The sequence below is a fragment of the Marmota marmota genome, unplaced genomic scaffold, assembly GCF_001458135.2.
Source record: "Marmota marmota marmota unplaced genomic scaffold, marMar, whole genome shotgun sequence".
Lineage (NCBI taxonomy): Eukaryota > Metazoa > Chordata > Mammalia > Rodentia > Sciuridae > Marmota > Marmota marmota.
This window is the reverse complement of record NW_026000005.1, coordinates 53,910,175-53,931,307: the sequence shown is the minus strand read 5'-3', so window position 1 is coordinate 53,931,307 and position 21,133 is coordinate 53,910,175. Positions and strand designations below refer to the sequence as shown.

General features: G+C 60.0%; 1 protein-coding gene across 5 annotated transcripts; it reads left to right on the top strand.

Moving 5' to 3' along the window:
* Positions 1 to 88: 88 nt before the first annotated feature.
* On the top strand, positions 89 to 11,822 carry Pdcd1 (programmed cell death 1). 5 transcript variants are annotated; one of them, XM_048808960.1, is made up of 6 exons: positions 89 to 242; positions 6,302 to 6,661; positions 6,981 to 7,157; positions 7,557 to 7,730; positions 7,809 to 7,843; positions 8,242 to 11,822. In XM_048808960.1, the coding sequence occupies exons 1-6, from the start codon at positions 167 to 169 to the stop codon at positions 8,461 to 8,463; spliced, it is 1,044 nt and encodes a 347-aa protein (XP_048664917.1). In that variant the 5' UTR covers positions 89 to 166; the 3' UTR covers positions 8,464 to 11,822. The 5 variants fall into 5 exon arrangements, with proteins under 5 accessions (XP_048664917.1, XP_048664918.1, XP_015337183.1 ...); XM_048808961.1 differs by having other exon boundaries at positions 7,531 to 7,730; XM_048808962.1 differs by having other exon boundaries at positions 105 to 242; positions 6,477 to 6,661.
* Positions 11,823 to 21,133: the final 9,311 nt, after the last annotated feature.

Sequence of the window (21,133 nt, the reverse complement as noted above, 5' to 3'; positions counted from 1 at the left end):
CCCAGGCTCTCCCCGCCCACGTGGAAGTGGAGGAAGAGGGGGCGGGGGCCGAGGGCAGGTCCCCTCCCTCCTACTGACCCAGGTCGGTTTCCTTTCCTGCCATCTCTGACTGAGCCACTATGGAGGCCTCGGCAGTTGGTGCGAGGCGCGGGCAGGCTCTCTGGGCATGCAGGGCCGGTGGGTGACCTGGTTGCTGGCCTGGGCGGTGCTGCAGCTGGGCTGGAGGCCAGGATGGCTCCTAGGTAATGGGGCCCCGAGACATGGGATCAGGGTTGGGTCTGGTTCAGAGGGACTGGCACCCTTGGCGGCTGTGGTGGGAAAGGGTGCTTTGGTGGGGCAGGTGGGGGGGGGGCTGTGTTTGGCAGGTGAGGCTCCTACTCTGGCCTCCAATTCTGCCCTCCTTGCTCTCTGGCAGGCACAACTCTTGTGCCATGTAAGCTGTCTTGGGTGTGGGATGCCAGCCAGCACCTTCTCTGCAGAACATGGTCAGTCTGGCCAGAGCCCCAGGCCTTGGCACCAGGGCCCTGTGTGTCGAGTCTGCCAGGCCTGGGTGTGGATGGGGCAGCCCCGCTGGGACAGAGCACAGATGGGGTGCTGATGTTTTAACTGTCCTGTATACTGGCCATCTGTCCTCCAGCCCCTCGTGGGCCCAGGAGGTAGCCCCCTAGGTCTCTGGACAGACTCCAGGGCGCTTGCCAGCAGGGGCTCTAGTGACCACCATGAGCTCTGGGGAGGCTGGAGTCCTGGGGTCCAGCACCCTGGCACTGAGCCCCATACAGGGGAGCCCCTGGTCTTCCTGCCCACAGTGGAGGAAGCCCCTCCCTGGGCTGCCCGTGCCCTTGACTCTTCTGTGCCGCACATCTCCATCCCTTTGAATGCCCAGGCCCAGGCCGGCATCTTGAGAAGGGGGCTCCCAGCTCCGGGGCCAGGATGACCCTCTGACCTGGCCGGACCCAGACAAGGGACAGGTCCTGGGCCACCCTAACATTCCTTATGCCCAAAGGCCCCTCTCTGAGGCCTGGCTGTGGCTGGGTCCTCAGCAAGGGCCTGCCTCCGCACTCAGAGCTGGCCTCTCTGAGAAGACCCATGGGTTGCTCTCAGGCCTCCATGGAGGAAGCAGACCTGGAGATGGTGGCCAAGGGCCTGTGGCTAGAAGGGGGGCCTTGTTGTGGGAGCCTGGCAGAGGGCTGTGCCTGGTCTGAGGAAAGAGAACTGAGGGGTATAGGGTGGCTGTGAGTCAGCCCATGGCCCCACACAAAAGGTCTGTGCCAGAGCTTGCCTGCACCCCACACTGAGAAAGGGGAGGTCATCTCTGCCTCCAGACAGAGGCAGCTTGTGCCTGGGCAAGATTCTCAAAGGTGCTGTGCCTCAGTTTCCCCACCAGTAACCCTCAGCACCGTAAACTTCATCAAGGCAGTGTCCTGCTCACCCTTTGCCAGACCTGAGGGCCCCTGGATGCCTGGGACTTCCGTTGTCCCCAACAGACTCACATCGTTCATCCTGGTCATTCTCATGGGTGGTCCTGCACCTTCTGCATGGGTCTCACTCATGTTCATGGTACCCCAGACTCCTGGGGGAGTAAGAGCCACGAGGACTTAGCCCTGAAGTGGGACACTTAGGTGACGGCTCCTGCTTAGTGGTGACCTTGTGACGGTGGCAGGTCAGAGCCTCTCTGCCTCTCGCCCCTTCAGCTCGAGGACTTAGTGCTGGCCTGTCAGCCATGAGACTCACCATACCATCTGTGAAAAGTGCCCAGCCCAACCCAGAGCACATTTTGGGGTTAAGGGATTTTGTTTGGTTTTGGTGGGGCTGGTGGTGGAACCCAGGGCTTCATCCACGCTGGGCCCGTGCTCCACCATCAAGGTACCACACAGCCAGTGGCATGTTCTAAAGTCAGATTTGCTGATCTTTGCCTACCTGTGATTAGGGAGAATACCGTAGGGAAAAGTTGAAGTACAGTAGCGCCGCCAGCCCATGGCCTGCTGACCGCAGTGCTACCTCTGTGTTGGTCGGCCAGGCTGCTGGGGCTGCGAGACAGGCAGGCACCCTCTGGCCGTTCCAGGGGGACCTCCCTCCAGCCTGTGGACTGGCCAGCCGCCTCTGGCATCTCGGGCTCCGGAAGCATCTCCTGAGCTCTGCATTCATCCTGTGTGAGTCTGTCCCTGTCTTCTGTTCTGCCAGCTCCCCAATGCTACGGGTTGAGGGCCTGCCCGACTCCAAAATGACCTCCTCCTGGCCAGTTGTGCCGGCCACCCTGTTCTTGGTAAGGGTGCCTTCTGTGGTGACCTTAGCACAGGACCCCAGGCGTGAGTTCAGGGACAGACCACCCGCAGCTCCCTGCCACTCAGGGTTACTGCCAGGCTTTCAACCTCCGGGTGCCTCACTCCAGGTACCCAGCCAGGCCCTCTGGGGACCCCCTCCACCCAGCACCCTCACCAGAAGCAGCCCAGGAGCACCCTGACTCATGCTCCTTTTCCCAGGGCCCATGTGGCTGCGCTGCCGTCCCCTGAATGGGGCAGCGTCAGGGCTCCGCCGGTGTCACATCCCAGCTGGGTTCTCAGCTGCCTCTGTCTGTTGGCTCTTGTGCTCTCGGAGTCCGGGTACGGGCCAGCATTGTGCCAGAGAGCCCGGTGTGGGTCGCTGTGGCCGCTGAGATCTGCCCGAGCGGCTCCATGCTGCCCAGGAGCATGGTGGCTGCCTTGAGGGATCCCACCCTGGGCACAGGGTGAGGGCACTTCTTTCCCCAGGGTGGATAAGAGCCTGTGGGGGTGCTGGGGACCCTTGACTCACTTGACAGTGCTCTCAGCACCCACGTGAGACCTGCCTGAGTCAGGAGCGAGGTTTTGGCCTCCTTGGTGGGGCCTCCAAGCCCCACAGCCCTGTCGGTCCCCTCCAGATGCCTCTAGTATGTGACTGTGGGGACGGGGTTCTGACACCTGAATTCTGGGACAAACATGGAACCCTCCGTGGACCTGAGGTGGAAGCCCTGGGTAGGTGGGGCAGGGCTGGACCAGCTGAGGGACACCGTCCCTGCTGGGCACCCTGGGGTGCTCGACGACCCCCTCCCCTGTCCCAGACCCCTTGCCCAGGCAGGTGGGCAGAGGGGCTGAACCAGGTGGCTTTCTCCGTGGGTCCCCAGAGGACATTCCCAGCGAGCCTTGGGTACCCAGGGCCTAGCTGGAGGTCCATGAGCGGGGGAGTGATTCAGAGAAAGGCCAGAGGCCCCTCTGTGCCACGAGGTTGCAGAGTGAAGGGCAGCTTCGACGGCAGTTTTTGCAGAGAGGCGACATTGAGATCCTGGATCACCCAAGGAAGGGCGTTTGGGAGGACAGTGTAGAAAAGCCGGAAGTCCTGGGGCACAGCACCTTGACCCCAGCCCCCCAGCTGGTCACTCAGACATTTTTAAAACACGCCTTGTGCTTCTACCCAGATATGTCTGTGCATGGACCCCCAGGAGGACGTGTAGCCTTCCCTCTGCCCATCCCCAGGCCAGACAGCCCAGCAGGAGAGGGACCTCCAGAGGGCTGCCCAGGCCTTCAGCCCCTCCCCCACTTCCGTCACCAGGGCCTGTCCCTGTGATCAGATGAATCCCATGATGTCCCAGCAAGGCCCAGCCTGTGCCCAGCCATTACCAGGGCCCTCTTGGGCCCTGTATGTCCAGGGTCGCCTTCCTCCGTTTGGGTGGGCCAAATGCCTGGCAGGGGTCCCCTCTGTGCTCCTGTGCCCTGGCCCAGCCATCTCGAGCCCCTGACCATCACAGCACAGCACTGCTTCAGCAGTCCCCTGGTCAAGCAGCCCAGAGCAGCAGCAGGACAGCAGGGCAGCCCTGCCCCAGGGGCACTGCCTCCCGGGCCTGGCCCACAGTGAGGGTGATGTCTGTGAGAGGGCCCTCCCTGCCCTGCTGGCACCTCTCAGCCAGATTGGGACAGGCATCCCAGTGTGGTAGGCATGTGCCGGGGTGGTCAAGAGTTGGCAGCGATCACCCTGGCAAGATCTGGACAGAACCAGGCAGGTCACCCAGACTGGGCCAGGGCAGAGACCCCAGGATAGGCCCAGGCAATCACAGTCCCCTGTGAGAGGGAGGACAGCAGACAGGCAAGTGTCTCAATTGTCACACATTCAGGCGCAGCAGCGGGTGAGGGAAGGTGAGGAATGGTCCTGGAGCCCACCAGCACCATCCTACTGGGTCTTACCTGGGCCGACCAGAGCCAGCCTTGAGAGCAAGGGTGTACCCACAGGCCTGGGCCGTCCAGGCCAACAGGGAACAGGCCACAGGCGCCTGGTGGAGCTGCACGGGACAGGACAGGCTCCCGAGATTGAGGTCCCCTGGCCTGGCCCAGGGCTTTTCTGCAAGATGGCAGGAGAATCTGTTTGGAAGCTTTGGTGGTTGGGCCTGGGTGTGGCCATGGATTTGGGGAGCCGGGTAGGGTACCCCATTTTTCTGGACCCGGAAGAAGGCCACAGAGTGGCCACACTGGGTGGAATGAAGAGGGGCCCCTGACCCGGAGCAGCGTGACATGGAGCCCTGGCAGCAGCACCAGCACACCCAGATCTGGTGTCCCAGCAGGTAGAATCCACAGACTCTTAAGTCCAACTGTAAATGTTTATTTAAGGTTTTCTTTGAAGTTTCATGTGTTTCTTGATCCAAAGTAAGAACAAGGTGCGTGTTGATACCACCAGGCGCCTGCGTGCCCAGCTGCTATGTGTGACTTGGACACAGGGTCACAGAGAAAAGGGCTCACCATGGCTGTGGTGTCACCCTGATGAGCAAAAGAGTGGGCGTCACCCTGTTGAGAAGGAAGCCCGCCTGGACGGGCCATCCCAGCTCTGGCCTGGCAGTTCCAGTCCCCTCGACCTCCTCGTTCCCCTGCTCCTCCTGGCCTCACAGAGCCATAGACCTGCACCACAGCCCACCAGGGCCTCCTGGGCGCAGCCTCGACACTTCTGTGCAGGCCCTTGGAGGCCCCTAGCTCAGTTCTTGAGTCGTGCCCACCTCATGTTCAGTTGCAGCTTACTGGGCCTCCGGGGCCCTCACCATCCATGGCTAGTGGGCAGCAGGGGACCCGTGGTGCAGCCAGCCTGCCCTGGGGTGGGGAGGAGGCGCCCTACCCAGCAGGTCGGCCACCACAGGCCCTTCAAAGACCCCAACTCCAGGCACTGTCCACCTCGTGCCAGGGGGCTCATGTCGGCTCGCCACCGATGCCTGGCCCTCTTCTTCCTTGGCGCCACGGCCACCGTGAGCCCGTCATCTCAGAGGCCATCCTGTCCCTGGAACAGAGGGACCGTGGCCCCGGCAGCCTCACTCTGCCGCTGTGCAGCGGGCACCTGGGGTGAAGCTGGCATGTGAGCAGGACAGCAGCAGAGGATGCAAACTGAGAAAGTGTGGGAGGGTGTCCTCACGGCCTGGTCCCAGAGCTGGCCTTGAGGCTGGGCAGCGCCCTGAGGTGTGTGCGTGGCAGGGTCCTTCGCTGTGCGCGGGCTTAGCCTCATGGGTCTGCAGCAGGTTCAGGCCTGTGCCTCACCTTCCCACTGTGGATGGGAGGTCATGGGCACCACCTCCTAGAGCCTGCCCACCTCTCAGAGGGTCTCCCCCGGGTGTGCTGTGTGGAGTGTCCCCACAGGGCCCTGGCAGAGACATGCCCGTGAGCGCGGGGAACCCAGCCCTGAGGCCTCCCCTTCGATTCATCTGAGCACAGTGGCCCAGCTGGTCTCTGGGGGCCCCTTGCTGTGATCTCCAGTCCCAGGGTCTGGCTGGGACATGTGGGCCCCCACCCTGCCCACTGCCCAGGGCAGCACTGTCCATGCCAGATGGTCTCTGGGCCAGGGCACAGATCAGAACCAAACCTGCCCAGGAGCCCCGTTCCTCCAGGGCTGGGGTCTCCATGAGAGGTCCCTCCCCATCAGCTCAGCATCCCTGTGACCCTATCCAGGGCCAGGCCAGGCCACCTGAGTCCCAGTGCCCATGAAAGCCCCAGCTCAGCCCTCTCTGGGGGACTGGCAACCTGGAGTCCAGGGAAGGAGGGCCAGGGTCTCTAGGGGAACCTGGTTCAGAGCCAGAATATTGGACCCCAGCCCTAGTCTCAGGTCTCAGAAGAAAGTCAAAGGAAAGCCCTGTGTAGAGGTGAGCATCTGGTCCCCAGGGCCCCAGGAGAGGCTGGAGGAAGGTGGGCAAGGGCACTGCCGAGGGACTCTAGCCAGGGAAGCCTGTGAGAGCCACTCCTGTCCCAGGACGTGTCAGGGGAGGGTCACGTGGGCTGCCCCAGGCCCTTTCCTCATGCTGCTTGTTTTCCGTCCATCTCAGAGTCCTCCAACAGGCCCTCAAGCCTCTTCAGCTGCTCCCCAACTCGGCTCACGGTGCAGGAAGGGGCGAACGCCACCTTCACGTGCAGCTTCTCCAACTGGTCGGAGCACCTGGTGCTGAACTGGTACCGCTTGAGCCCCAGCAAGCAGAACATCAAGCTGGCCTCTTTCCGCAGTGGCCTCAGTGAGCCTGGCAGGGACCCCCGCTTCCGAGTCACTCAGCTGCCCAGCAGGCTTGACTTCCACATGAGCGTCATCTCCGCACAGCGCAGTGACAGTGGCCTCTACCTCTGCGGGGCCATCTCCCTGTCCTCCAAGGTGCAGATCCAGGAGACTACAGCTGCAGAGCTCAGGGTGACAGGTGAAGACCAGGCACGGCCAGGGTGGGCAGCACCTCCTGTCCAGGGACCCCCCCACCTCCCGGCTCAGTCAAGGGCTCTGCGGGACCTGACACCCCAAGGGCCCTCTGGAATCCCCCAGCCCCGTGTGCCTCTGAGGGGTGCCAGGTGCCCCCAGAGTGGGCTGTGCTTGGAAGCCCTCCCCAGGTCAGGCCAGGACCCTGGCCTGTCTCCATGGATCTGAGGAGACATTCCTCAGACTTTGAAGAGGGTAATGGTCCCCCTGAAGGCCTGGGGGACACAATATGGTTGACCTTGACCCCTGTCCCTCTGGCCCTCCAGACAGGGTCCTAGAGTCCCCGACACTGGAGCCCCTCCCAGCACATCCCCGCCCCTCGCCCAGGCCAGCAGGCCAGCTTCCAGGCCTGGTGGTTGGTGTCACGAGCGTCCTGGTGGGTGTCCCAGTGCTGCTGCTGCTGGCCTGGGTCCTGGCCACCACCTGTTCCACAGCCTGGCCAGGTAAGGCCTGTCACAGCCCTGCCACTGTCCTGCAGAAGCAGAGCCCCAGCTTCTGCCAGGCCTCCCGCTCCTCTGCCCACACGACACCCTGACCACAGTGGGGGCCTGTGGTCACCACAGTGCACACAGCCCATCCTCGAGTCACTGATGATGACAGGCCTCTCTCGGGCTGGAGGGAGGGATCAGAGTCCGTGCTGCAGTCCCAGCCCTTCATCAGCCACCTCCAGTTGTCCTGGACGAGCTTCTTAGAGTGCCAGTGACATGATGCTGCCCTGCAGCCCGAACAGAGCCCCACGTCCCCTTCAGAGTGGCCAGGTCCCTTTCACTTTCTCCGGAGGCTCTGATGCCCAGCTCCCTCCTCCTCGTGCTTCAGGGTGTGCTGTGTGCCCCTCTGGGCAGCCAGGGCCATACACAGCATCTCTGCCACGTGGAGGGCCACTGCAGCATCTCTGTCACCGTGCACCAGGGGGAGGCAGAGGCAGGCCCGTCCCTGCCCAGGGAGGAAGTCATGGCACCCTTCCCTGGACACCCCCACAGGGTCTGAAAAACCCCAGGCAGGCGAGGAAGCCCCAGGGAGGGACCCCGACTAAGGCCCTCTCCTGGGAGGACAGCCTGCGTCTGCCCCTGGATTCAGAATGTGTTTCCCTGCAGAGGCTGGAGGAGGCAGAAGTAAAGAGCAGCCCTTGGTGAGTCTGGGTCCCCTACCCGAGTGACCAACACTCTGCCTCAGGGCTTGGCCAGGCAGAGGGGCTGGTGTCTGTGGGCCTACAGGACCATTTCCCCCAGGTGCCCAGAGCCACACCCTCGTGCTCCGCAGCCCACAGGTGTGCCTGCCTGTGAGCTGTGGTGTGGGTGAGGCATTGCTTACCCTCTTCTGGACAGAAGAGAGCTAGAAACCACAGTTTGGAACCCTGGGTCTACAGGAGTGCCAGGGACAGTTGACAAGGGGAAACAGCCATAGAAGAGGGGCTGCCTCTCAGGTCACGCAGGGGCGATGGGGGATGGCCTTGAAGCCCAGGTCTGGGTTGTGGGGTGCAGGACCCTCTCCTAGGTTGCCAACTTCTCCTTCCCTCTCTCTATTAAGGAGGAGGCTTCAGAAGTGCCGGTCTCCACCCTGGACTACGGGGAGCTGGACTTCCAGTGGCGAGAGAGAACCCCCACCCCTGAGCCCCCTGCCTCCTGCATACACACCGAATATGCCACCATTGTCTTCCCTTCATCCCCAGGCCGCAGGGGCTCAGCAGACAGCCCCCAGGGTCCCCAGCCTTTGAGGCCTGAGGATGGACACTGCTCTTGGCCCCTGTGACCACTGGCATCCTGCCAACCTCCTGCCAAGAACCCAGGGCCAGCTCCTCCCTGAGGAAGAGGCAGAGCAGCAGGGGCCTCTCAGGGGCCAAGCCACCTGGGTGGTGACCACCAAGCACCCCGTGCCAGCCTTGCCCAGGACCCATGGATGGATGCTCCTCTCCATGCTCTCCATGAGCTGGCAGTGGCAGCCCACCGTCTCCCGATGTGGAGTGCTGGACATGGCCATGGCTGCAGGCCTTGTGAGATAGCTGGCCTGGGCCCAGCTCTTCCGAATCCTGCTGTTCCAGTCACCGTGGCCCCCCACAGCCTCCCAGGGAGCCCCAAGCCTAAAGCTGGGGCCTGGTTGCAGAATGCTGAGGGGCAGGCTCTGGGAGGCACCTCACAGCAAGGATGTCCAGGCACACAGTGGACACAGCCCTAAGGCTGCCACGGAGGGGCAGTCCACAGATGGGCCCAGGGGCCACATGCTCGTGGGGCTTAATGGAGTCTCAGCAAAGCCAGAAGAGAGCTCCTACAGCCAGCAGACCCTCTGCAGGGACCCTCCCACCTCATACAGGTCCAAGCAGCACCTCGGACTGTCCTCCAGCTGGCTGAGGCAGTGAGGGAGAGGGCAGAGCCAGAGGCCACCTGCCCCAGGGCCCTGCAGCACCCTCCCTGCTCACCTGGAGGACTGGGTCCCATGTCAGCCAGACCAGCAAGGGCCCCTCCCAGCCATGGCCATCCTAGGCAGGAGGAGTGGGGCAGTGGCACGGGCACCCCGGGTCCCCGTGTGTCCTCTCCAGGAAGTCCAGTTCTCCTTGGCTCTCAGTCACAGTGTTTATTTTCAGCAGATCTTGGCGGGGCTCCCACCAAGGGTGGGCCAGGTGGTCAAGTATTCCCTGTGCTGGGTGCCCCTACTCTTATGCCATCCAGGACAGGGCACCTAGGGCCTGGACTGACCAGGGCTACCTCTGCAGTCAGGACTTGGGCTCTCTTGGATTCTATTAAATAATGACAGAAGCCTGGGGCCTCCTGTCCTGCTCACGGAGCTGCGGGAGGGCGGACAGGTCGAGGGGCTGGGCTGAGGCTTGAGGTGGAGGCAGGTGCTGGCCCTCCCGAGGCCTGACTTGAGAAAGTGCCAAAAACACAGCAGCCTTCCTGACCCTGGTCTCTGCTCACACAGCTCCCCAGCTGTGAAAACCTCCAACTGCAGTGGGGAACCCACCCACTCCTCACCCGCAGGCCCTTCCCAGGTCCCCAGTGGGCAGAAGTGTCCCCTGGGCCTGTCAGTCCTTCTCAGGCCCCGTGACCCCTTCCTGGGCATGTCCCCAGGGTTGGTTGCTGCAGAATAGGTGGACAACACCAGGCCATGAGAGAGGGGCCGGGGTGCCTTGGCCAGGATGCAGATGTGCCTCCCGCCCGAGTGGAGAGAACCAGCCCAGGGAAGGCAGTTCCTACTCCACACTGGGGTCCTGGCTCATGACCAGGGACCTGGCAGATGCCCCTCCCCACCCACTCCTGGCATGGGGCAGTGGACCTGGCCCAGCTCCTCAGGTGCTGCTACTGCCCACCACTCAGCCCTTGAAGCTCCTCCTGAGCCCACTGCCCTGGGTCCCATCTGCTTGAGGCCCACTGGGACCACATCCAGGACAGGCCAGGAGGTCTGTGGCTCTGGAGACCTGGCAAGACGGAGTGTCCAGCAAGTGCCGGGGCTCTGGGATGGGAGATGAGCCTCAGAAACTGCTCTGGCACATTTGTGGACAGTGTGACAGGAGAAGCTGGACACAGACATGACAGGGCCAGCACTGTCCTCCAGCCCTGCAAAGCAAACAGGCACAGCAGTGAGTTGCTGGGCAAGATCTGGATGCGAGGAGCAGGGCACAGCCTCAGACGTCAGGAGGGAAGACCCAGCCTGGGAGGGTAGGGTCCTGCCTGGCAGTCTAGAAGACCCCTTTCCCCGGGGTCCCTGTGGAAACACCTCCAGGGATGGGCAACCTGGGGAATGAGAACGGCACCGGGGACCACAGCTGGCCCTGCCGCCAAGAGACCACCCCAAGCTGGCCGGAGCCGCCTCCCGCTGGGGCAGCCCATCACTGTGGTCTGAGGAGCCCCTGGCTCAGCAGAGAGCAGGAGAACAGTGACAGTTCACTGTCCCCCAAAGCAAGGAAGAGTTAGAGTCATGTCAAGATGACGTGCCAATTTGAGCATCGAAAACTCCAAAATCAAATTGATCAACACACTCTGTTTCAAAGAGCTTGGTTGGAGTCAAGGGTCAGATGTGGGAGCCGGAGAGGAAAAAGGAGAAGGGGAAAACAGTCTCATGAAAACAAAAGGGAGGCAGGAGGGAGAGGAAGGGGCGGGGGCTCTGCGAATGAGATGGTTCCAGCAGGTTCTGCGTGGGCACGCCTCGTGGGGCCACTACACCGTGTAATCACCAGGCACCAGTTTAAAACAAAAGACCAAGGGAGGGAGGGAAGGCCAGGCAGCCTGCCTGGGTGCAGTTGGCAGCGGGGCCACTTGTGGTGACAGCAGGCTCAGATAAGAACTGAGAGCAGTCGTCAGCACTTCCCACCCGCCTTGCCTTCCCGTAAAGGGCCACGGAGAGCTGTGTTCTCATTGTTTCCATGCCGCGCTCTGCCCCGGGGCATGTGTCACAGCCCTGGCTGAGCTGTGCCCACCGCCCATGCTTGTGCTTTGGGTCTTCCCTGTGCACCCGCAGAGGCTGCCGCTTCAGGGGTCCTGTGGAGCTGGTCTCAGGGCTCCTCATCCAGTCCTGGGTTCTTGGGAGCAAGGTGGGGCTGACCCCAGACGGTGGTCCCCAGAGCGACAGAGAGATGGCCCCAGGCTCCTGGACCCGGCTCCCAGTGCCCTGCACCTGCCTCTCCTGTGCCCTAGTCCTAAAGTCCCACCTTGAGGCCCTTCATGAAGGACGCTGTCTCAGTCCCTCCTGGGAGCCTGAGGTCCTGCCCTTTAGGGTCCAGGGGACAACCAAGTCTCCAGGCAGGAGAACCTGCAGAGGCCTGAAGGCCCTCCCTGGGGCAGCAGGAGACAGAGCGGGTGACCTGGAACCTCCAAGGCACTTGGGGGCTCTCAGGATGTGAGGTGGGTGGGCCCTGGGGGTCTCAGCTGTGGGGAGCCACTCTGAATGACCCCTGCCTTCCAGTTCTGAAGCAGGAGACTCTGACCAGTCACTCCATTTTGTGGTGACTTGGACATTGTCCCAGCTCAGGAAATGAAAGGTGTGTCTTCAGATGTAAGTCTCACCCCTGGGGTTGAATCACACTCCCCTGTCCCTCATAACCCTGCCCCTTCTGCCTTTTTTGGATAGAACTTTCTAAGAACAAGGGTCCCCCCAATTAAAGCCCACCTCCAAACATGCTTGCTCTCTCTTGCCAGCCTCTCGTGACTTTCTCTTGCTCTCCCATTTGGGGGGCTGAGAAGCTTGTTTTAAGGTAAAGTGTGTCTGTGTTTTATTTGGTGTCCCTGGAAATTCACACGAACGACCTGAAGTTCACCTGCCCACACGGGTCAGGGGCAGCACTTAGCTCCAGGGGTCAGTGATCCAATGTGGGTGGACCCTTCCACCATTTGCACCCAGAGTTTCTGGAAGTTCGAGGTGTGGCGGGTGCTCCAGGGGCAGTTGAGGCCCCGCAGCCCCTTGGTTGTGAACAGTGGTTCATGCCTGCACCCGCTGACCCAGTCGGGCTGCCCACTCACTGGTGGGGAATCCTGTGCCGTCATTCTCACAACACCCAGCCCAGAGGCAAGGCTGGAAGGGCTGCAGCCCAGGAACAGGGGTGTCATCATCACCACCATATGTCACACAGCAGGGTCACTTCTAATTCTTATGCTTTACTGCAATCTAATTTCAAAAACCAGTGGTTGCCTAGTAGAATATCCTTCAGGCAAAGAAAGAATGCGGTTCCCAGGTGCTTAGCAGTGCCATTCCCCGAAGTCAGGTGGCAGAGGTGACCCCACATCCACCAACAGGTGAAGGAGTGCCTCCCTGCATGGGGTGGGCTCAGTCTCAGGAAGGAGGGAAATCAAGAGCTACAGCACGGAGGAGGCTTGAAGGGACCAGTGCCCTGCAATCAGGCAGCACGGGAACCTGGTCCAGAGCTCCTGGGCCCTCCCTCCTCCCTCCCTCCTCCCTCCTCAGAGGCCCTGGGCGACTAGGGAGAGCAACCCACCTGCACCAGGAGGCTGCCTGCTTCCCTCAAAGCCTGCTGACTTAGACCTGTGTGACCACACATCTGGGCACCATGTGCAGGGACCTGAGGGCCAGGACAGTGAGTGGGCCCAGCTCTGACCAGGGTGCACAGGGTCTCCAGGGCGGATGTCCTGAGCCCAGGTCCCGTGGCTGGTCACGTTTGCACAAGTCTGTATCCCGCAGATTGTATGAATATGGACGTCTTTCTTCTTTATCTTACTAGTAGAGTTTTTGTTATACTCTTAAATTGATGAATTTCACTTGTAAAAATAGTTTGAGGTTTGCAGGAAAAGTGGGCAGGAGCTGTAGTCCCTGGGCTGCCCCTCACCTGCAGCAACGCCCCCTCGAGGGCTGACAACATGCTCCAGCGTGGCTTGTCCATGGTCCTTGACAGATGCACAGCCCAGTGTCCTGAGCATCCTCTGGGACCCAGCTTGCTACCCAGACCGTGCCCCCACGGTGACCACAGTACCTTTGTCATGTGTCACAGCAGCCTTGCAGGTGACTTTCTTCCCTTGAAATGTGCATTTAAATTCCCTCCGTGTCTTTGCTGGTGCCTTCTCTTCAGGGCTGGATGGTGCTCTGCGGCCTGAGGGCCGCGGCCCGTGCTCCTCTCCACCCACCGACCACGGGGCCTGGGCAGCTGCCCAGCTCTCAGCAGGCAGGTGCAGGGGCTTGGGTGAACAGGAGGAGCACAATCGCTGGTCTTGAGGCAAGTGTGTTTCGATGTTAACAAGCACCCCACGGCCTCCCAGAGCCCCGCTCCACGCTCCATGTGGCTCTGGGTTCGGCCGTGGGGGCTGTGGTGTCTCCTTGCTGTGCTGATTTCAGGTTCCTGGTGGCAGGAAGGGGGCCGGCCAGCTGCCTGCAGCCTGTCCTCTTTGGAAAGGTCTGTGAGCATCTTTTTTCCCCATTTTTAAATCAGTTGTCTGTTTTCTTCACTGAGCTTTTAGGTTCTCTGGAGTTACGTGTGTTTTCTTCCTTTTCTCATGAGCCTTGAGGGCCCGCCGTGCAGCCCCAGCTGTGGGCCCCTTCCTGTGGTGCACACTTCTCCGTCCTTCCTACCTTTCCTCCACAACTCTCCGAGGTCAGTAACCTCAGGCTCCCTTCTCTCCAACATGTGCATGCTAAGGCTGCACATTTCCCCGGCTTGGCTTCATCCCACAAGTTGGCTCTATGTTCACATAACTAATGTAAATGTAGCTTCTTTTCTTCCCTCATTTTTTATCAGAGCATCACCGTCACAGACGATGGCGGGATGTGTTGTTCCTATCCACCCCTGCTCACAATACGACACAATTTGGCCAGTACCACCGCCCTTTGGTTCCTTTCCTCTACTGATCTCCTTATGATTTTTAGGAGAGCAACCCCACCTTTGTTTTCTTTTTTATCCTTTCTGGCTTCCACATATGAGAGAAAATAGATGACCCGTGACCTTCTGAGTTTCACTTATTTTGCTTAATATGATGGTCTCTAGTTCCATTGATATTCTTGAAAATGCCATAATTTCATTTTTATTTATGGCTGAATAAAACTCCATTGTGTATCTACACCTCATTCTCTCTATCATTCGTGTACGGACAGACACTTCGGCTGGTTTCATCGTTTGGCTGTGGTGAATTGTACAGCTATAGACACGGGTCTGCATGTGTCACTCTAGTAAGATGACCTGGATTCTTCAGGGTCAATACCGTGAAGGGGTGTAGCTTCTTTGAACCCTCATTGTTTAGGACCGTGGTTTCCTGACTTCTGAACACAGGAAGATTGTTTGACTTCCCTTTGTTTTGACGGCAGCTCGACTGCAGGTGATTCCATCCCCTGGAGCCCGTGGAGACTACACAGGCCAGTGTGCTGCCGTCCTCACAGCTCGGGGCATCTGACGCAGGCTGCCCAGTGCTTCTGTGGCTTTGCACGCATGTCAGCCAGCTGTGTGTCTTCAACTGGCCGAGTCTTCAGTCTCCCGTCTTAACTGATCTCTGCTTTGTCGGCTTGCTCCATCGATTCTAGGGAGATGTGTCTCAGAATTTCTGTCGTAATTGAGAAGCTGCCTACTGTTTGGGCTCTGAGTCTGTCCACTTTGGGTTTATATTTTGAAGCAGAGTATTACGTCCAGACACATTTAGAATCACTGTAACTTCCTGGTAAACCAAGATGTTCATCATTTGAAATATCCCCTTTGTCCCCAGCAAGGTCTCTCTCAGGTGTGAGTACCCTGCCTCACTGCCCCTTCCGTCCTGTGGCTGGTCATTATTTCCCCTTGGCTGCCAGCCTTATGTGTCTCTGTGCCTCATCTGTGTCTGCGGCCCGTGGAGTGCGGTTGACTGGGGGCTGGGAGGGGCTGGGTGGTCGAGCACTGTGGGCATGCTCCAGGCCCTGCCTTCCGTCCCCACCTGGGGGTCATGGATAGCTGGGTATGGGGCTGGGGCTGTTCTGGTGTGGTTCTGCCAGCCCCACCTTGACCTGCAGTTGGCACATGAGTCAGTCCACAGGTACAGCAGTTTGGGCATGTGGGGTCTACGTCAGCCCCCCACGTCTACTTCCTGCTCTGCCCTCCCAGCTCGGGGCAGCTCTTCTCATTCCTGGTCTGCTTCAAGTCCACACCTTCCTGTCTCTGTCGGTCACCTTGGTCAGCTAGTGACCACGCTGCTTTGCCAGAAAGCACTGTGTCCTGGCGCTGACCAGCGTGCACTGGAGCTCCACCCCTCCTGGGTGATGCGAGAGTCCCAGCCATCTGTTTCCACTCTGGAACTCCACCCCTCCTGGGTGACGTGAGGGTCTCAGCAGAACGGTTCCACTCCAGGGCTTGTCCACTATGTGTCCTGCGTAGGGCTGAGCACGGGAGGCTTCTGCTGCTGTTGCACTGAAGCAGCCTGAGCCTCTGTCTGGAAGCAGGTGCTCCTACCCAGAGCCGCTCAGGACCCCTGCACATCAGCCACTGCCCGTGTCTGAGAACTGGCCTTGGCCTTCGCTCTCCAAGGCACTTCCCCTGGCAGGACGTAGGGGCAGCTCTCTTCCAGCATCACCCAGTGCTTTCCAGTTCCTGAGGCTGCTGTGGGAGTCCATGCTTTCCTGAAGCCCACTTTCCCATCTGGCTTTAAGATCCCCACCTCAGCCAGGCGCCGTGGCGCACACCCACAACCTCAAGCTGGAAGCTGAGGAAGGAGGATCACTGCTTCAGGGCCAGCCCGGACAGTTTAGCCAGGCCCTGTCTCAAAAATAAAGTGACGAAGCTAGGGTGGCGCAACTGTCCAGCATGCGCCAGGCTCCGGGTTCCACGGCAGCCTCTGCCAGCCCCTGTACATTTGGGAATCCACCCTGGGGAAGTCGAGGCTCCATCTGGGAGGAACCGTGCTCTGGGCATTCAATGCAGCTTGGTTTGCTGGAGGAAGGCCCTGGGTTCCATCCCCAGCACTGAAAAAGGACCTCTCCACCTTGGGTCTCCACGGACTTTGTCCATGGGCTCAGGATGCTTTTTCTTTGGCAGTTTTGACTGGAGGTCCGAGGTGACCACAGGCATTGCTGAGCTGAGACTCTGCAAACCAGACTGCAGAGCTGCCACACCCACAGCAGGCTGAAGGGGCCCGTGGCCACTCCACTCCAGCCCACCAGCCTAGACTATGGAGTTCAGAGGTCATGCAGCATGGACGCCCCAGGACTCACGTCCACTCTGCTTCTTCATAAATGCAGTAGAAGGCCTCGTTTGTCCTGGGCATCCTGGAAGAGGCCCCAGGCAGCCTTCCATGCCCCTCCTACGGGCTCTGCCTCCTCCAGTCTCCGTGCCTTCCTGACTTGTCTCAGGTTTGGAGGTAAAAGAAGATGACCCCTCCACAGAACAGTTGGTTGTTTTCCTTCTCTTCTCCTCTGCAGATGCCACCTGGGAAGGCCCCCACTCACCTGCCCTGCTCCAATTCAGTGTTCTCAATGGGGCCTAGAGAACTGTCCAGCAAGGAAGGAGGGAGTCGATGGGACAGAGGGGAGGCCGAGACGCTGGTGGCCCTGACCTCTACCTTCCACCTTTGCCCCCAGTGCGGGGGGTGCCAATGGGCCCTCAGCACATTCACGTTGGGAGACACAGGAGGCTGTCATGCAGTGGGTGTGCACACTCACGAGCAGCCTCGCTTCCCGCTGGAGAAGGAATCGTTGACTACAATGAAGCCTTGGCAGCCTCTGCCGGCCCCTGCACATTTGAGAATCCACCCTGGGGAAGTCGAGGCTCTGTCTGGGAGGAACCGTGCTCTGGACATTCACTGCAGCTTTGTTTGCTGGGGGGAAGGCCTAGAAACGGCCTGAACCAGTCAGAAGACGCTGAACAAGGCAGTGCACTGTGCCCCAGGGGCTGTGCGGGTCCCCAACTCTTATGGTGAGAGCCCTGACCAGGCACAGTGCGCACCGGGTGCGGCAAGCACATTCAGACGCTGTGTGCCCCACCCCCAGCCCCCTGCAACACCGGCCTCTCCCCAGCCCTGGCACCCCCTCCTACTCTCTGTCTCTTTGATTTGACTCCTGGGGAGCTTGGGTAATTGAAATCACCTAGGGTGTGTCTCTGGGGCTAGCTAATCTCACTCAGGATAATGTCCTCGAGGTCTTCCCATGTGTAACATGTGTCACAATGTCCTTCCTTTCAGCTGAATACAATGGCACTCATCTGTAACCCCAGCAACTCAGGAGGCTGAGGCTGGAGGATCCCAAGTTCAAGGCCAGCCTCAGCAACTTAGGGAGACCCTGCCTCAAAAAAAAAAAAAAAAAAAAAAAANTGGACATTCAAAGCAGATCAGGGACTCAGAAGGTTGAATATAATAAAATAAGGAAAAAATCCCCAGTGGCACAGCCACTACCATGGTTAGGCCAGAAGCACCAGCCAGAGCAGTCCTTCCATGAGCATAGAAGAAGGATAAGGGAATTAAATTAACCCACAGTTTTGGGAGGTCTGAGTTGTGTCTGGATACAGAACATTTAGAGATCAAGGACATTGCCCAACACACCTGCACAATATCCCTGTGTGGGGAAAGAAGCTGCCATCTCCCCAGGTGGTGTGCTGTGCGGAGGAGGACAAAGGAAGAAACCATTTTGCAGCCTTGGTGTGGGGCCGGCAGCTGAGGAAGCCAATTCCTGGCAAACCCGGTGTTGACCTAACATACAGGCCCAGTGACACACACTGCACGACATACAGTGTGCTTGAGTGACCAAGAGAAAATCAAATGTGGAGAGAGATTTACACAGGGGACAACTGGTCATGGGAAACCTATCTGGCTCTACCCCATCCCCTCCAATCTGACTCATTGCAGGACTGGCTGGGAGAGATGCATCTAGCTGGGAATTAGGAAGAATGGGGGCAGGAGAGATTGAAGACTGAACCCAAGACTTATGAAACATGGGGTACACCGATGATGTAGGAGACTAAGAATTGGCTCCCCCACCATATGAGTGGAACCCAAGAGGAGATACCTGGGGTACAGTCTTACCAGCATGGAACCAGCAAGTACTGGGTGCTGGAGGTGTACTGATTTAAAATCTCCAAGACCGAATTGGCTTTACAGGGAAGAGCATGGAGCCCATCTGAGCCTAGAAACCCTGCCTGCCCAAAAAAAAAAAAAAAAAAAAAAACTAAGTCTGGGGAGGTAGCTCAGTGGAAGCGCACCAGGACTGGAAAGAAGACAACAAAGAGGGAGGGAGGAGTGGAACCACAGGGCCGGACAGACGTGCTGTAGCAGGGTGTGGGAAAGGCGGGCTGCAGGTCTGTGGGTGGTCCCCACAGATGTCTCTGGAGCCCCTGGAGCTTGAAGGAAGTGGGCAGCCTTGGGCATGGGCACAGTGACACCTCTGCCCAGCCTCAGGGCCTGTGTACTGGCTCCCTGTGGGCAAGCTCCACCAGGGTCTTAGGCTCAGAGTTCAGAAACAGACCCTGGAGAAGGTACGCCTCTGCTGAAGCCAGCTCCAGGGACAAGGCCCTTCCTGTAGCCTTGCAGTCAGGCACCGCCAGGCCTTCCTCTGAGTGGCTGCTAACCTGTCCAACTGCCCGCGGGGTTGGCCTCCATAGCCTGGGCCCCATGAGGCGGCCGCACTCCCCAAACCTGCCTGGCCTGGCCCGGTTGCTCTGCTGAAGAGGTCAGCACCCTGTGGTGGTCCCAGATGGCCTCGGGCCAAGCCACCTGCCTGGCAGCCATGGCCGGACCCAGCCCTGGGCAGGGGAGGAGCACAGTGGCTCTGGCCAGCACAAGGCCCGCAGCTCGGCAGACATCTGGAGGTCCCTGTGGGAGCACAGCCCGAGAGGAAACCGTGGCGTAACTTCTAGGGCGGCTTCAACACAGGACCACAGCACCCTCAAGGGAAGCCACATCTGAGGTGAGAGGGCCACCGGCTCCGCTCCCTGAGGCTCTGGGGAGGTTCTACCTGCCTTTTCCCACTCAGGGGTTCACCACTCCACCACTCTGCTCTGGCTCCTGGGTCCAGAAGACCATGCACAGCCCAGGAGAGGCTCCTCGGGCCACTTCCAGTCCTCTGGAGAGCTGTCTCAAGAAGAGTCCCCTCTTCTTGGGAGGACACTGTCCTGGGGTTGGGACTCACCCTGACCCAGGCAGCCTTCCTGGATTTCATCAGGAAGGTTATGGAGGCCAAAGACCCTATATCCAAAGAGGGTCACCATCGGAGGACCCGGCTGGACACGCATGGTGGGGACACAGCTGGCCCCAGTGAGTGAAGAGGAGGGGCTATAAGGACTCCAGCCATGTGGCCCCAGGACCTCAGAGAGACCTGCTCTTCTCTGACTCAGACACGGAAGCTGAGGGTCCAAATGCGTCCCCAGGAGGGTGCTGAGATCCCTGCCCCCAAGATGGCAGCGTGAGCAGGTAGGGCCTTCGGGAGGGATCCGCGCCCACGAAGGAGCCTCAGAGAGTCTCACTCTTCACCTACAAGCCAGAAATCAGGCCCTCGTGACCCCAGAACCCTGAGGAAACAGCTGTCTGCTGAACAGGAGCTGCCAGTCTGCGGGGTTCTGCTACAGGACCTGGTGACCCAGGAAACACGTCACCACAGGCCTGAGCAGCCAGGGGCTCTCCTCTCCTCCTCCTGCCCCTGACTGAAGCCCAGTGGTGACCCCCGCAGCAGCTCCCTGCCAGCAGCACAGAGCCCCAGAATGAAGAGGTCCTCTGCTCCCTTGGGGACCCTCTGTAGCCTGGAGGCTTCCTGGATGCGGCACACTGTGGGGAAGACAGCCCAAGGCGGCCATGCCACCTCAGGAGGAGCTCAGACCAGAAACACCCAAGGAGCTGGTCACAGGACAGGGACTCGTGAAGAAATGACATAAGGGCGTGTGAGACCTACTGCTGGCCAAGAGTGCCCACCAAGGGGCACCAGTGCCCAGCAAGCCAGAGGTCAGGGAGGCACACAGAAGGCCATGCACAGCCCAGGAGAGGCTCCTCGGGGCACTTCCAGTCCTTCTTGAGAGCTGTCTACATCTTCCATATTTTCTGCAACATGCCTATAGATAGATAGATGACTGATGGATGATAGATGATTGACAGCTAGATGACAGGTGATTGATCGGTAAATAGATGACAGATGATAGACAAGAGAGTTATCTGTCTTCTAGATATAATTAGCTGTCTGCTGAACAGGAGCTGCCAGTGAGGAAGGAAAATCTGGGCAGACGAGACCCTGGCTCTTGAGGCTCACTGTCCAGCTCCAGAGCTGCAGTGGCCACCTGGTCAGCCTTGGGAAGAGGCCTGCTCCCACCCCACCCACATGCAAACCTCTCCACCTCCACTGGCAGGGTCCTCCACACTCACCCTCCACGGCCAGGGCAGAAGCCGGGTGCAGAGCTCTGTCCATCCTGTGGTCACCCCAGCCTTCCTCTCTGTGTACTCCACCCCCCCCCCAGGGTGCCCAGCCAGAGGGCCCATCAAGAGGGCCTGCAGTGCCCCCGAGGTTTGTCCCCAGAGGGGGGTGGCTCAAGGCCTACCGGCACGTTTTCCAGGATCTCGGGCAGAGAGAACATGCAGAAGGAGATTTCCTCATAGGAGACCCTGGCACCGCTCTCAAACAGACAGGCAAAGGCTGGGGTCGCCCCAGGCACAGGCCCTAGGAATGCCAGGTCAGAGTAGCCACTGGGGCCCTCATAGATCACCCAGGGCTTTGTCCAACTGTGGGGGTCCAGGGGGGACCGGCTCAGGTAAATGCCCATGTGGAGCCGGGCCCTGCGCCCTGCAGGGTGGGAATACAGCAGCCATGTGGGGCTTCGAGGTGGGGCAGCAGAGGGCCCGGGGAGCATTGGGATCCCGGCCCCCCGGTCCTCACCAAGCCCAGGTTCAGGGCCAGGCTGTCCTGGACCACTCCCCCAGGGCTGTGGGAGGCAGAAGGGCTGAGAAGACACCAAGCCCCCATTAGGGTCTTCAGCACCCCCCCCAGAGGGCTCCAGGACCCCAGGACAGAGGGGGGGAGGGGGAGGGGGACTCCTGGTGCCCGGCGACTGCCCCTCATCCTG

Excerpts from the sequence above, each read along its gene's own strand:
- Pdcd1 (XM_048808960.1), top strand. The coding sequence starts at position 167 with ATGCAGGGCCGGTGGGTGACCTGGTTGCTGGCCTGGGCGGTGCTGCAG. Across the intron at positions 243-6,301 it reads GAGGCCAGGATGGCTCCTAG|AGTCCTCCAACAGGCCCTCA; the intron begins GTAATGGGGCCC and ends CGTCCATCTCAG. Across the intron at positions 7,158-7,556 it reads CTGTTCCACAGCCTGGCCAG|CCAGGGCCATACACAGCATC; the intron begins GTAAGGCCTGTC and ends CCCTCTGGGCAG.